Source organism: Talaromyces atroroseus, assembly GCF_001907595.1.
Source record: "Talaromyces atroroseus strain IBT 11181 chromosome Unknown scaffold_2, whole genome shotgun sequence".
NCBI classification, from domain to species: domain Eukaryota; kingdom Fungi; phylum Ascomycota; class Eurotiomycetes; order Eurotiales; family Trichocomaceae; genus Talaromyces; species Talaromyces atroroseus.
Genome location: NW_017971434.1, coordinates 1,243,319 through 1,257,847, shown reverse-complemented (window position 1 = coordinate 1,257,847; position 14,529 = coordinate 1,243,319). Strand labels below are relative to the sequence as shown.

Sequence of the window (14,529 nt, the reverse complement as noted above, 5' to 3'; positions counted from 1 at the left end):
CCCCCCCCTTCCCTCCCAATCCACATGGGCAGACTGTGAAATCTTTCCTGCCTCAATTTCCCTGGTTCGCTGTGGCTGAACTGCTCTCGTGCTGTGAGCCTCAAACCTACGACGGCCGGGTTCATCTTGGATCACATGATTGCCTCTCCCTCTTCTTTCCCAACCCCCTATGGATCATGGAGTTTGCTCATTCTGCTAGCCCTCAAACCACGAGAATGAAACTCGAAGTCGAAACGAGACAGCTGCAACGGTCCTGGAGAGAGTTCCACGAGTCTCTGCGCTACCAGGACCACCACCAGCAGCAGCGACCTCCCCAGCCAGACGATCTCGTCCGCGAGATCGCAGAGGAAATCCAGTACTGGTCCTCGCACCGGCAGCGAGTGCTGTTCCGGAAAGCAATCAAATGGGCCCAGAAATGTCTCGATACCATGGACGCCCACGCAGTGTTGATGCAGACTCTGCCGGACTCCAAGTATTGTGACCTCTTCTTTGGCGTTGTATACTCTATCGTCAAAGTGCGTGCTGCTGCCTGCAAAAGGGAAATTGACACTTGGAGGGCACTACGTAAACTTTTCTTCTTCTCTCTTGTTTTTCTAACATATCAGAACAGGCCGTCAAAGAACAGTACCGAGTGGCGGAAGCTTTTCTCAAGTTTCTGGCACGAATCAACCACGCCGTGGCATCCGCAGTGAGCATGGAATGTTCGACCGAGCTGGCTGCTGCCTTGTACGGCCAAATCTTCCTCTTTCTAGGCGAGTTTCTGCGCGACTATGTCGCCAAAGCCCGATGCCGTCTGCTATATAGCCACAACGAGGACTTCAAGTCCAATTTCAAGAATCTCGTGGCGAGCGTCGAGAATCTAGCACTCATGCGCCTCGAGTCTGCGTGTGTTGACAGCTCATGTGCTAATAATCATACCCTGGTGGATCATGCACATCATTTCGAGAAGATCGGCTTGGAGGGGGCCGCCCGTAAACATGCCTCGCAGACGACGACGCTTTTGCAGCTGATTTGGAACATGCAGCAGCAGAAAATTCTGAATCAAAAGCTTGCTGTTGACCAAGCGAGGATTCTGGATGAGTTTTTGGCCTCGTTGCAAGCACAGGTACATCAGACCAATGATGGGGAGTGTCATCTGTCGGGTACTAGTGGTAATCTACCCTTATTGTACATCATTCCTGGTCGTCGAAAAATCTCAAAAGCTGATATAGCAAAAAAGTCATTCATCCGCAGATACGTGAGCCAACATCGTCAGAGATCACGCCGAAACGGCGACTCGTGAAATCTATACTCCAACACGATTCATCACCGCTTCAAGACTTTTTCGATAATAACGAGCAAATATACCCGTTCGGTCCGGACCAACCCCTCGAAATCTCTGCGCCGATTGCCACGGCCTTGTTCGACTGGGCTCAAACAAACCCGTCTCCTCCGCTGGCTATTGCAGGCTCTGCAGGACTCCCCAGTCGACTGACATTAGTCTCAGCATGCTACATATTCGTTGCCCGCAAGCACAACATACCGGTCATATCGCATTTCTGTGCATCGTCGCCGCGGGCCAGCAAGAAGGATGGCCTGATAGCCCTTATCTACAGCCTGATACGCCAGTTGATCGAGCTCGCCCCACCCATGTTGAACTGTGACAGTAACTGCGATCTGAGCGGTGAGCGGTTTCGACGGCTTGACGGGACAATAGGCTCGTTGGCTGATGCGTTGTCCATTCTCGATACGCTGCTACACTATAAACCGCCGGTATTGTTCTGCGTTATTGATTCGTTGGATGTTTTGGTGGTTGATTATAACAACAACAACAACAACAACACCAATAACAATAATAATCATATTAGTGACCAAGAGGACCAAACGGAGCAATACGTCAAGTCTTTGGTGAGTATGTTGGCGTCGCATACCCAAATCACAACCACAATCACAACAGCGACACAACAAAGTTCTACTTCCTCCTCTTCGGGACTCATAAAAGTGTTGTTCACAACGACAGGTCCGTGCAATGCTATTCAATGCACACTTGTCGGGCAAGGACTGGGACAGGCGATTACGACAGACCCGATGCATACTCAGAGCATTACTGACGACGATACGATCATGACAGAAGGATAGTCTTCCGAGTCACTTATATGATACGAAGGATACGATATATAACGATTCTATACGACATGGCATTATCATCTACCTATTCATTCCATTATTTTTCAGGGCGGCTTTAACAATCATTTATTTAATTTGGCATGGAAAGGAAGGACAAAAGGACGGATCTGGACATGGACATGGACAACCAAAATATATTGCATACCTAGCTAGCCGTTTATAACCAGGCAAAGGCTAGCTGGTAGCAAGCTGGGAGGGAATCTACTTCTTCTTTCTTTTTTCTTTTTTTTTCCCCCTCTGGTATGTCTGTTGCTATGACTTATTAACGTATGTGTTGAGTAAACGATTAGCATGGTTAATACTTGGCTATATATATCTGGTAATGTACGATTAATATATACTTCAGGGTACCTAGATACGTTCTACTTGTTGAGTCTTGAATAAGTAAACGTTGTCTGTTGTCAATCTCAGAATCAGGTTTCCGTTGGGATATTTGCTCCTGATTCCTCGCCTTTCTTTTGTCTTTTCTTTTCTTTTCTTTTCTTTTTTTTTCTTTTCTTTATATATATATATATATATATATATATCTCAAAATTGGAAGTATAATGTATTTGTTCTCAACGACCTCTGGAAGATTGGAATTGGTGGAACGTGGTGAGACCGGATTCGCGCCTCTAGCCTGAGGGATTTGATACTCTCCGGGATATATCATTCACTCACCTCGCTAATAGTAACCCTGGAAACTTGCTCAAGTGGTCGCAAGCTCCTGGAGCTAATGTGGCTGCATATGCTTATTTCATCTTGCATATAGTCAAAGAATAATGTGATTCAAATTTCTCCGCTCGATCTAGACCAAGTTCATCTATCCATATCGTGCTTTGTCGACTTGCTCAGTGACTTTCAACTTGATTAGTTCCTGCAATATGAGGGCGCAATGCCGGTGAGAGCCATGAACCAGGAAGTTCAAAAGGTCTTCCGCTGTACGAGCAAGTCTTTCTCCTCTGCCCCGCGTGAATTGGTGGACCATTTCTGCATCCATTCCCTTCATTCTCCATAGTCGCTATCCACTGAGGGCCGCGCGAGGGAGTTTATGCGTTGCACTCACTATATCCGGCATACCCTGTCACCGTCCTTTCCGGACCGTTTAATTAGGTACGTCCTTGTGCGTTCAACGCCTGCCCAAATCTGAGGACTCAATGGGAGGGAGGGGGGGGGGGGTTCGTGGATTCTATTCTGAAGAGCAGATATGTCCCAAACGATGCAAATTTATTGCTCAACCTTTCCCGCGCCGATTAACCTGCTTCCTGGCTGCTCGACTAATATTGATGAATAGCGGCATCGCGATGCCAAAGCAAGAACAAGCAAGCCCCACAGAGAAGCTGTATTGGATCGGATTCGCACTCGGGCGTCTTTGCACAAAGTATGTAACCGGGATGAACAGTGCGCCCGCTGATAGTGTAGCAGTCACATACGTAGATGCTGCAAAAGTGTGCCGTCGGAGTCTGCTCAATGAAATGCTCAACAATAGCGGGAATACGGGACCGACAAACATTTGCAGGACCACAATCACCACAACGCCGGCGGTTCCCTCGACAGTGAGGGTGAGGGTTGACAAGATGATGTTGGTAACACAGCATATTAGCAACACCCACGACGGCCTAGAGTAGTAGCAAATCGGTACGGCGACCAATTGACCGACAACAAGAGCAGCACCTGCGATCCATGTGAGATAGCGCTCATTCAGCGCCGACGTCGGATCCATAGAGTGCACATAATCCGTAAATATGTACGTGATAACGGAGTTGAGACCAGAATAGCAGAATGCGGAAAAGACACCAAGCGCCAGGGTGGTATAACAAACATCCCGATTGCAGATGTATGCCTTCTTAAACGGAGGCATGAATGTCTGACGCGCCCCTTCAAGATATCCTGTGTCCCGGGCCAGGTCATCATAGGAAACTCCTGTTAAAGGAATATAGTAGAGAAGAATAGTTAGAAAGACGACAATAAAAGTCACACCCAAGAATGTCCACTGAGAGTTGAGAATGGTTGTTTCGGTCTGGTTATCCGGGAAGATGAATTGGGTGGCAAGAATAAATGACAACAATTTCCCGATATTTCCAATGGCCTGCAGGAATAACAATCGAAGGGCAGTAAATTGGAGGGGACCGCAAAGCAATACGAAAACAAAGAATCCGTTGTACACCACAGAAAATCCCAATCCTAGGATGAGGTAAGACACCAATAGGCCGGGTATAGTTAAAAGAACTGCAGTGGGCCAGAAAATCATCGGCGCGACAGAAAGGATAAGCAGCCCCGTCAGCAGAGTCACATGCAGGCTGAATTTAGCCAAGGTGAATCGACTGATAAACAGAGCGCCGAGGAAGTATCCCGAAAAGTACGTCGCTTGGAGTTGAACACTTCTCAGGGAGGAGATGTTGAGGACACCCAAAATCTCCGCGACCTGAACGTTCATTAGCCCCAAAAGAAACTGTACGATGAAGAATAGGGTCGTTATAATCGCAACAGGGAGATACGATTCTTTGGTGGAGAGGTTGTTGATGCATTTCGATGGCAGATAGAAGCAGAAAAATCTGAACAGCCTTTGATGGGCTTCGGGACTTTGGGGTATGAGCACCGATTCACGATGCGATGGTACGTTGCTAATTTCCGGGGTTGTTATGAATTCCATCGGGTAATAGTTGGCTTCTCGGCTAGGCCCAGCCCCAAAATCAGCGCGTGCAACAGAAACATCAAGTTCAACTGCTCGCTCCATCTGGACGGCGTGTCGGTGTTCTTCTCGGTCGACAAAGCAGGTAGCAGAGGAAGATACGAAAGGGTCGGGGTGACCGTCGTTGCCTACTTCGTTCGACGATGGAGCGCGAACATTCCAGTTCGGTCGAAATGAGGATGCGTCTTTTTCCTCGGCCCTAGAAGATTCGGGTTTCGTACTGCTGCTGCCTCCGCTGCTCTGTTTTCTTCTCGAGTCCTCCAACATCTTTGGAAATACTTTCCCAACGAGCGGCCTGAGAGTTATGATACAAGCACAGACGATGCCAATATTCACCTCCACGGCAGACCACATGAAGGCGAGCGATTCGGTGTACGTTATATCAAGCTTCGAAGCGGGTGTTTCGTATCCATGGAGTCTGTTTTCGACAGCCGCCTTCAACAAAACTTGCTCCAAAACAGCAGTGCGGATGACAGAGATGACGACATCGAACGCTGCCAGTGCAAACGTAAGAATCAAAATAAATTTCTGCTGCCGAGGAAGCTGTAGGCTGCTGAGTACGGGTATTGGCAACAGGATGATCGCAAGATCAGTATAGAGATTCACCGGAGTTGACGCCAGGTGGATAACGACAATATCAATGCATTTCACAGGACGTCCTGGTGCAAGTTGCCATGCTCCACTAACAGGTTGGCACCGGAAGACCTTGGCGCAAGTTAACGCAACATAAGCACAGGCGATGACAGCGATCGAAATGAGAGATACGCGTCTGACGAACGTATTTGACTGGAAGATTCTCAAGTAAAGCACGAGAATTGATATTTTAGTGATCAGAACCGCCGGGTACTGGAAGAATAGAATGTGAGTATTGTCCAATTCGGACAGCTTGGGCCGCATACATAAAGGACTGTAAATGCGTATATAGATCCACCTAGCTGAGACAGCCATTCCTGGGGTATATTTGCAAAATGTAGCCCGAGGCCTTTGGAGGTCCCGTAGCAGATTGAGAATGATAACCCAAATGCCAAAATCTAGTGTATCAAAATCGATTAGCGTCTCAGTAAACATAGAACGAAAAAAATTTCAAAAGCAACTGACAGAGAGACACGAAAAGGAGTCTATCCCACCCAAGCAAGAAAAATCCAACCGTCATCCCAACCAAACCTCTTCACGATCTTCAGCCGAGTAAACATTCGAGCTGCGACAAATAATGACGCAATCACGAGAGAACTGACCGTGCCCCCCAGGACGGAGGCGCGATGGTTCCGAGGAGAGGTATTTGATTGAGCCATCGGTCCTTCGTGCAAGACTTTGACCGAGCATACCTGTGATGTTTGGAAGGCTGTTTGAGAAAATAACCAGTGTCACGATAAATTACGCGGTGGACTTCCATTTATAACAAGTTGGAATGCTTTTTACATTGATCAGTGGTGATGATTTTAAGTTTTGTCGTTGACGAATGTACCATTAGCTGGATGAGGTGGGGGCCCACCAGGACCAAATCACCACCTTACCCTAACCCCAATAACACTAGGGAACCATTAGTGTCCAATGATGGCCGCGGTGAAGCTGTTTCATACTCTTTTGTGTGGCGATCTTTCACTGGCATGATTGGCGAACCAGAGGTATAAGACTATCTGACATAATGATCCATCCCCGTCTCGTCGCCTTTCCCCCACCCGGGTTGGGGCTCCTATAAGAATCTTCTTCCTGTTTGTTCCGTCTGTTTTCCTTCTGTTGTTGTGTCATTGTTTGTTTCTCAATCTATATATAAATTGGTTGAGATACAAGGGGATAAAAATAGCTATTTACTATGCAATTGTCTGAAACTTCGGTCGAACCACCGTCGAGTATAGCTAGGAGAGCGATTAACAGGCGAAGTTAATAGGCCTCTGGAGTACGCAAGGTGTAGTTATCTTATAAACATCCTGATCGATAGAAGATCGTAATACACTCAAGTGCCGGAATGAAATGGAGGGTAAAAATCACATGACCCCACCCAGCGAACGAGCGAGAGAGCGCTGCGGTGCCTGGACGTCGAGGTAGAAAATGGCCTAATCGGGCCATCATGTGATGGCAGTCCCGTGATTGCCTCGGATTTACTTCATTCCGGCAGTGCGTCCCCAAAGGGGGCGCCTCCAGTGATAAATAATATCTATGTTGACTATTCTAAATTAGCCCTAGCTCCTGGGTGTTCCCGCGACCCCCGTGATCTCCGCGTGTATACCTCAAATTCAATATCCACGGCGAGGCGGTCTTCGGATAATCCTTTGTTCCCACGCATTAGCGTTCCTTATATATTATGATTGGCTGTGACATTCTGATTCTCTGACAGCAATACAGAGGCGCGCGGTTTACCCGTGAAATACTGTACGTTACACACGATCTTAGTCCATCTAGTCGGCTTGCTGGCTTGCCATCGCCTTGGAAACATACTCGTCTAAAATTTAGAAGAAAAGGGGGCAAAAAAAAAAAAATAAGAATGTATAAACGACTCTTCACATCGCCCCCTTCGCTGGCGGAATTCGAGCGTCTCTGCTCCCAAACCATCAAGCCCGAGACCTACCCACTGGCCGGATCAATTGAGAAAAACGTGCCCATCTACAACCTCCCGGACTTTCACAGTCTAGTTGCTGACAAAACCACCATCACCAAGCTGCAGGATGAATGGTACCACATTCTGCTGAACGGGCCGGGCGTGTTCGTTTTGAAGGGCATGTATTCCACCACCAACGAAGGGGATGATGATGCCCTCTCCGCAGCCACCACAGCCTACCAACAAATAATCAGCAACGAACGTCGCAGCAGCGAAAAAAAGGGCGACCACTTCGCTAACACAGGCGCCAACGACCGTATCTGGAACTCCTTCAGCAAACACGCCGTCACCGACCCCGCGTCCTTCAGCACCTACTACTCCAACCCATGGCTCTCGTACGTATCAAGCGCCTGGCTCGGCCCAGCCTACCGCATCACAGCACAAGTCAACGTGGTAAAACCAGGCGGACAAGCCCAAAACCCGCATCGCGACTACCACCTCGGCTTCCAGGCCGTGTCTTCTTGCGCCCAATACCCGCGCACCATGCATTCAGCAAGTGCCTTTTTGACTCTTCAGGGCGCGATTGCGCATACCGACATGCCGCTCGCCAGCGGCCCGACGTGGCTCCTACCATTCAGCCAGCAGTTTGCCGAGGGGTATCTGGCGTGGACTCTGGCCGAGTTTAGAGACTATTTCGCCTCTCATTATGTCGCCATCCCGTTGGAACGCGGGGATGCGCTATTCTTCAACCCGGCGCTTTTCCATGCTGCGGGGGCTAATCGCACCGTTGGTCTGGAGCGGATGGCGAATTTGCTGCAGATTAGTAGTGCGTTTGGGAAGTGTATGGAGGCCGTTGATTCGGTAGTAGTTGTGGAGAGCTGTTGGGAGGTTTTGGTTGAGATGTACTATCGTGCCACTAGAGAAGAAGAAAAAGAAGAAGAACAAGGGCCAAGTCTGGAAGTGTCTTGTCTCATCCGCGCTATTGCCGATGGATACCCGTTTCCCACGAATCTGGACCGTCGTCCGCCGGCTCCTAGTGGTCTGGCGCCGGAGAGCGAGCAGGATGTGGTGATTCGCGCGTTGAAGGAGGGCTGGACGCGGGAGCGGGTTGTGTCTGAGCTGAGGCAGATGCGGCTTGATTCGGGGGATGAGATGTCTGTGAAATAGGGCTGTATGTAAGTCTTGTCGTCGTCCGGAATTAATGTTTTCAGCAAGATTGAGGGTAGCGTGTTTCACATGTCATCCCGTAATACATATCTAACTACACCAGAGATTAAATTAATTAATTAACAGGCCATAATATGCGTCTTATAGCGATCATCTCTGCAAGTGCACACAACGTATTATGGAATGCGTTGTGCACGACATGTACGGCATACCAAATGAAGGATTGCCGCATCACTGCAGATCGTACTACCTCGTACTGCACACTTTCCTGGCCGCTGTTCCTCAAATGCTCCTTTCCCAGGTTTCTGTATATCTGATGTCAAGATCCGATTTATTAATTCAAGATCGTATCGTACCTGAAATACCCGCCAAGATCTCGCCCACAAAGTCAAAAAATCATGAAACGGAGCCCAGACTGTGGACCAGAGGGGCGCAAATCGCCCAATAAGCGCCGCCATATTAACCCGCCGAGCCCAATGGCTGCGAGAAGGCGTCCAATCAGCAGAGCCTGCCGGCGCCATCCCGTTCATCGCAGTGGCTCCACCTTTGCGTCTAGCCTTCCTAAGGCATTTGGATACACGCTAGTATTTATTACGGGGTTCAAGGATCTGGAAAGAATAGAGTCATTGTCCTCGTTAATTTAAATAGTTATCTCGGTGTATCAGATCGAAAATATTTTCTGTGTTTTCTTCTTCTTCTTCTTCTTCTTCTTCTCCTCCTCCTCTTCTTCTCCTCATCTTCTTCTTCCTGTGTTTTCCGTCTGTTTTCCTTCTGTTGTTCTGTCATTGTTACCTCAATTTGTTTCTCCGACTAGTTAGTGAGTGGGCTAATCGTCATCGCTCTCCGATCCATAACTCTCTCTCTGTGTGTGAATAAAAGCGCACAATTTATGAACGGTAGTCCATCGTTTAGTCGGTCCACAAAACATGCAAATAGCTTGCTGGCTTGCCATCGCCATCTCGAACTAAAACCAAACCAAAAAAGCCGCCGCGGTTCTTCGACGAACCCCCCACTTTCGTTAGATCCAATTGACTAACTAGCTCGCTCGCTTTCATCATCTTTTTTTTTTACCCTTTTCTTCTCTTCTCCCTGATCAGATGCAGCAGGGTCGTCCTGGGATCACCCAGAAACGCTTCTCAGCAAACAAATTCCACGCGCTGCCCGATGACAGCAACAGCAACAACAACAACAACAACATGGCGAATCCCAATGACGCTACTATCGACATTCCCTTAACCGCCGTGCCCAGCAACAAAGGCACCGGTGCCCGCAAGAACAACAGCAGCAACAACAACATCGCGGCCTTTCCAAGCTATCCCAACGGGGGCCAGAATACAGGGTTCGACAATGTCGAAAAATCAGCCCAGCAAGCACCATTTCGACCGGGTCCTGGCCGGCGAAGAAAGACCAATCTCGGAGATCAGTCCCTGCACGAGGATGATGGGAAAACCACGCTCAACCGCATGGGCCAATTCTACTATGCCATCCTCAACTTCTCCGTCGTCACTCGCTACTTCATCTATGTCTCGCCGTTTGTGTTGATAATCGCCATCCCCATCATTGTTGGCGCTACGGCCGCGCCCCATGCGGCCATTGGCGGCGTCAGAATCGTCTGGTTTTTCACCTGGATCGAAGTCGTCTGGGTCAGTCTGTGGGTATCCAAGATTCTTGCCCATTTCTTGCCGTTTTTGTTCCAATTCTTTGCGGGCTTCGCCAGCGCCGGCATCAAGAAGTATGCGCTTATTCTGAAGGCGCTGGAGATCCCCATTTCGCTGCTGGGATGGTCCATTGTCTCCTTGGCTACGTTTATTCCTATCATGACTGAAAACCCCGACCAGCGCGCTGCGGGTGATACGGGAGAAAAGGCCTGGGAGGGCACTATCAAACAGATCCTTTTCGCCCTGCTTATCTGTGCTCTGATCTTCCTGGTCGAGAAAGCTATTATCCAGATGATCTCTGTGAGCTACCATCGGAAGCAGTATGATCTCAGAATCAAGGAGTCCAAGCATAATGTCGAGTTGCTGGGCTTTCTCTATGAAGCCTCCCGCGCCATGTTTCCCGAATACTGCAGGGAGTTTATGGAGGAAGACCAGATCATATCGGCCACTATCATTGGCGCCAATAAAAAGGACAGCGCTGGTCGTGGAGACTCGGTCAACCCGCTCCGCCTGATTCGCAATGTGGGACGCAATGTTGGCCGTGTCGGTGACAAGGTCACCGCTGTGTTTGGTAATGTCGCCTCGGAGATCACTGGCAGGCATTACGAGGGGGGATCTGCCCATTCCGTGGTTACTCATGCCTTGGAGAAGCGGCACGCGTCTGAAGCGCTAGCCAAGCGTATTTGGATGTCCTTCGTTGTCGAGGGAAGAGACGCTCTGTTTGAAGAAGACATTGTCGAGGTCATGGGCGCCACTCGCGAGGCCGAGGCGCGCGAATGCTTCCACATCCTGGACCGCGACGGCAACGGCGATGTCAGCATGGAGGAGATGATTCTCACCGTGGCCGAGTTTGGGCGTGTGCGCAAGTCCATCGGCCGGAGCATGCACGATGTCGACCAGGCCATTCACGTCTTGGACAGCCTGCTGCTAAGCGTTGCTATGATCATCATGGTTCTCGTGTTTGTGTCCTTTGTCACGACCGGTGCCGCAACTGTGATTGCGGCCGCAGCTACGTCTCTGCTGTCTCTCTCGTTCGTCTTCTCCGTCACCGCACAGGAAGTGCTCGGTTCCTGCGTCTTCCTGTTTGTCAAGCATCCATTCGACATTGGCGACCGCGTGGAAATCAACAGCCAGGAGCTTTTTGTCGAGGAGATCTCGCTGCTGTACACCGTCTTCCGTTCCGTCGCCGATCAACGCATCACACAGGCAGCCAACAACGTGCTCAACACCGCCTGGATCGACAACCTCACGCGAGCGCGGGCCATGCGCGAACGCATCTCTCTCTACGTCGATTTCGGCACCACCTTCGCCGACATCCAGCTGCTGAAAATGGAGATGGAGAAGTTTGTCCGGGACAAGGAGAACAACCGCGACTTCCAGCCGGATATCGAGATTGAAGTCATCGGCATTGGCAGCATGGACAAACTGGAGCTGCGCATAGAAATCCGGCACAAGTCCAACTGGTCCAACGAGACGGTCCGCGCTTCACGCCGGTCGAAGTTTATGTGTGCTTTGGTGTTGGCGGTGCGCAAGGTGCCCATTCTGGCCCCCGGCGGCGGCGGCGCTGCCCTCGGTGACCCCAGCAACCCTTCGTACTCGGTCAGCATCACGGACGACAAGGCGAAGGAGTACCGCACACAGGCCGCAGAGAAGAAAGAGGCCGCTCGGCTCGTGCCCACCAGCCAAATGATCGAGCTGCAGTCCACCATGGATTCTAGAGCCGCCATGGGCGCGAAATCGAGCGGCGTCGAGACCGTCGCCAACACCAACAACGGCACCCTCGAGCAACGCCGTCCGGGGTCCATCAAGAAGATGAGCGAAGCGGATTTCGTCGAGGCGCTGAACAGTCGTCCGGCAGGGTATGACCTGGCGCGTCCCGATGAATCGGCGCAATTGTATCGCGTTCCCAGCGCGACCTCGGCCGTGAGCCGCGAGCAGTTGAGCGTCGTCGGCCACGACACTCTGGGCGTCAATGATGATCAAGCCTCGCTTCTCCGCGCGCCGTCTACAGGCCGTCGAAAGGGTGGCAATACCATCGATACCTACAACATGAACAACAACCTGGAAACCAGCCGCAGCAACAACTACGAAGCAATCTCACCTATCCGCCAACCATCCCCCCTCCTCGTACCTCCATCTGTCACAGGCGCTGTCCCATCCTCATCATCCTCCTCATTCCACCAGCAGCAGCAAACAAACACTTCTGCAACCGACCGCTACGAAATCCCCAGCTACTACTCTGCCGCTGTCAGCGTGGGCGGTGCTTCTTCAGACCACCCGGGCACAGTTAGCAGCCCTTACGAAACCAACAATCCATATGCAGCAAGTTATGGAAACACATCCCATTCCACCATTCCGCCTATCACTACTACTACTACAACAGCTCCTCAGTACCGAACCTCTCCGCCACAATACCAGTCGCCTCCTCGCTCTGCTCAGCAACAACAAACGCCTGCAGCGGATGAGGATGAGGAACGCAATAAATGATGCATAGACTAGATACGCCAATTTTCTGATATGAGGCTTGTTTGAATGATATTTCAGTCATGTTTCTTTTCTCCCTTTCTCAAGACTAGATAAAATGTTGTTATGTTTATATTAGCAGGAGTTTTGTTTCTTTCGTTATGTGCTGCTTGATATGAGTGGCTGCCTGTGTGAGCTTGTACGGTAGTGATTTGATGATACATACTATAACCAACTGGTTATAACATATGTCTGCAAGAGTGTTCAGCATAAAGTTGAGATTGTAGACTAAATGGTATCTAAACCCATATCCAAAAAAAAAAAGTTAGTTGGCAACCCGAGAAAAATGAACAGAACAATAGATATACACGGGAAAAAAAATAATAATAAAAAGAGAGAGAAAAGGCTACTTCGTTGCCTTCCACGGATACGCAACATCCTCATCCTTCCTAATCCAAATCTTGCTTTTCCGTTTATTCACTACATGCTCCACAAACACTTCCTTGGTATACTCGGCCTTGAACTTGCGAATCCAGCGCGGATCCCACAGCTCGCTGGCAACGCCCAGATCCTTGCAGCAGCGCACCAGGGCATTCGACTTGCAGCCCTCGGTCGCGGTCGGAATGCCGTCGGGGTTGAAATAGTCTTGTTCGCCGCGGGCGATGGAGACGAGTCTATTTTCATCAGCACTTTTTTCTTTTTTTTATATTTTTTTCTTTCATGTATCACATATCGCCAGACTCACCGTCCATGACATATCAAAGCATATTCCCTCGTCACCGTCTTCGGCGTAACAATACTCTCTCCCCGAGGCACAAGCCCCCATCCTCCCGGCCCAAACGCCCTGTTCAGTATCCTCCTATACTTGATTTCCGGCAAATAGACAATCCCATCCGGCTTGATCTCGACATCTTCCGGGTTCGCGGCTTCGAGAAGCACGTCGCTGATTTCGCGGGCGAATGGCTTGTCGCTTATCCCGTGGAAGCTGCGCGTCCAGTCTACTTTTTCGTTGGCGCTGTTGTAGCCCTCGGGGGAGAGTTCGAGGGGTTGGTCTAGGAGGCCGGTTTTGGCGATGTTGGGTGTTGTTGGGGTGCTGGGGAAGGGTTTTTTGGCTGCTTCGGCTCTGTCGATTGATGATTGTGATTGTGAGGTTGTTGGCGTGGCTGTTTTGGAGGGAGGGACTGGAGCTGGGGATTTTGTTGTTCCTGATGTTGACGTGGATTGAGCTCGATGAAAGATGCGGGTCGAGTTTGAGTGTAGGATTGAGGCTGATGGGCGCGTGCATTGCGAGTTTAGAGAATCTAGCGCTGCGAAGGAGCGTCGAAGCGCTCGCGAGGACATGGTGGGTGGTGTTGAGGTGAGGTGAGGTGAGGTGAGGTGAGGTGGGAGAGATAGATGTCAGAAGAAAGAGTGAAGATGAATGATGTCGGCTGAAAGTTGCTGCCGCTTCCAGCCAATCAGACGCCGGCATCCACGTTCTGCTCGACGAGAAGCAACAAATTACAGTAGAAAATGAAACAAGAACGAGGAAAATGATAGAGTGTCGTTTCTATGATATCGTACAGTTTGACCAGTGAGAGCACAAGAGTAAAATAGTGGTATATCATCACGCATTCTTCGTCGCCGTCCGCTCGTCGTTCCCCTGTCGTTTCCAGCACTCTCGAAAGGCCTCCATCTGCCCATAGAGAATTCAGTCAGCCAGTGTATCTGCGGAGTGCCTCTGTCTATCACCATATTCTATAGACCGTCACGCTTGTTGTTGTTGTTGCTGTCGTTGCTGTCTACAGACAGCATCTGCTTGACTGCAAAGGGAGCGAGGGCGACACACCTCTTTCTTGCAACTCCGCCAGTCCTTTTTATCATAGTAG

The 14,529-nt window shown here is 50.0% G+C and overlaps 5 protein-coding genes across 5 annotated transcripts in view, besides 3 other annotated features; 3 read left to right on the top strand and 2 right to left on the bottom strand.

The window, feature by feature from the left end:
• Positions 1-2,118, top strand: part of UA08_02574 (hypothetical protein) — a gene marked incomplete at both ends in the record, with an annotated part of 2,261 nt that extends 143 nt beyond the window's left edge. Inside the window, 3 exons of the mRNA XM_020264631.1 lie at positions 200-515; positions 611-1,151; positions 1,220-2,118. Coding sequence (XP_020122566.1) covers positions 200-515; positions 611-1,151; positions 1,220-2,118 — 1,756 coding nt within the window. The remainder of the gene's footprint in view (positions 1-199; positions 516-610; positions 1,152-1,219) is intronic.
• Positions 1,777-1,853: a repeat region (Identified by RepeatMasker using a combination of RepBase library and repeat library created with RepeatScout).
• Positions 2,119-3,379: 1,261 nt separating the features above from the next.
• On the bottom strand, positions 3,380-6,129 carry UA08_02573 (hypothetical protein; the record flags this gene model as incomplete). The annotated part of the gene is made up of 3 exons (XM_020264630.1): positions 3,380-5,683; positions 5,737-5,868; positions 6,073-6,129. The coding sequence occupies 3 exons, from the start codon at positions 6,127-6,129 to the stop codon at positions 3,380-3,382; spliced, it is 2,493 nt and encodes an 830-aa protein (XP_020122567.1).
• Positions 6,130-6,654: 525 nt separating this feature from the next.
• Positions 6,655-6,797: a repeat region (Identified by RepeatMasker using a combination of RepBase library and repeat library created with RepeatScout).
• A 299-nt stretch (positions 6,798-7,096) lies between these two features.
• Positions 7,097-7,175: a repeat region (Identified by RepeatMasker using a combination of RepBase library and repeat library created with RepeatScout).
• A 144-nt stretch (positions 7,176-7,319) lies between these two features.
• On the top strand, positions 7,320-8,540 carry UA08_02572 (hypothetical protein; the record flags this gene model as incomplete). The annotated part of the gene is made up of 1 exon (XM_020264629.1): positions 7,320-8,540. One exon carries the CDS (start codon positions 7,320-7,322, stop codon positions 8,538-8,540), a length of 1,221 nt encoding a protein of 406 aa, XP_020122568.1.
• A 1,097-nt stretch (positions 8,541-9,637) lies between these two features.
• Positions 9,638-12,685, top strand: UA08_02571 (hypothetical protein; the record flags this gene model as incomplete). Its single annotated transcript, XM_020264628.1, has 1 exon — positions 9,638-12,685. The coding sequence occupies one exon, from the start codon at positions 9,638-9,640 to the stop codon at positions 12,683-12,685; it is 3,048 nt and encodes a 1,015-aa protein (XP_020122569.1).
• A 382-nt stretch (positions 12,686-13,067) lies between these two features.
• On the bottom strand, positions 13,068-14,002 carry UA08_02570 (Mitochondrial genome maintenance protein MGM101; the record flags this gene model as incomplete). The annotated part of the gene is made up of 2 exons (XM_020264627.1): positions 13,068-13,335; positions 13,407-14,002. The coding sequence occupies 2 exons, from the start codon at positions 14,000-14,002 to the stop codon at positions 13,068-13,070; spliced, it is 864 nt and encodes a 287-aa protein (XP_020122097.1).
• Positions 14,003-14,529: the final 527 nt, after the last annotated feature.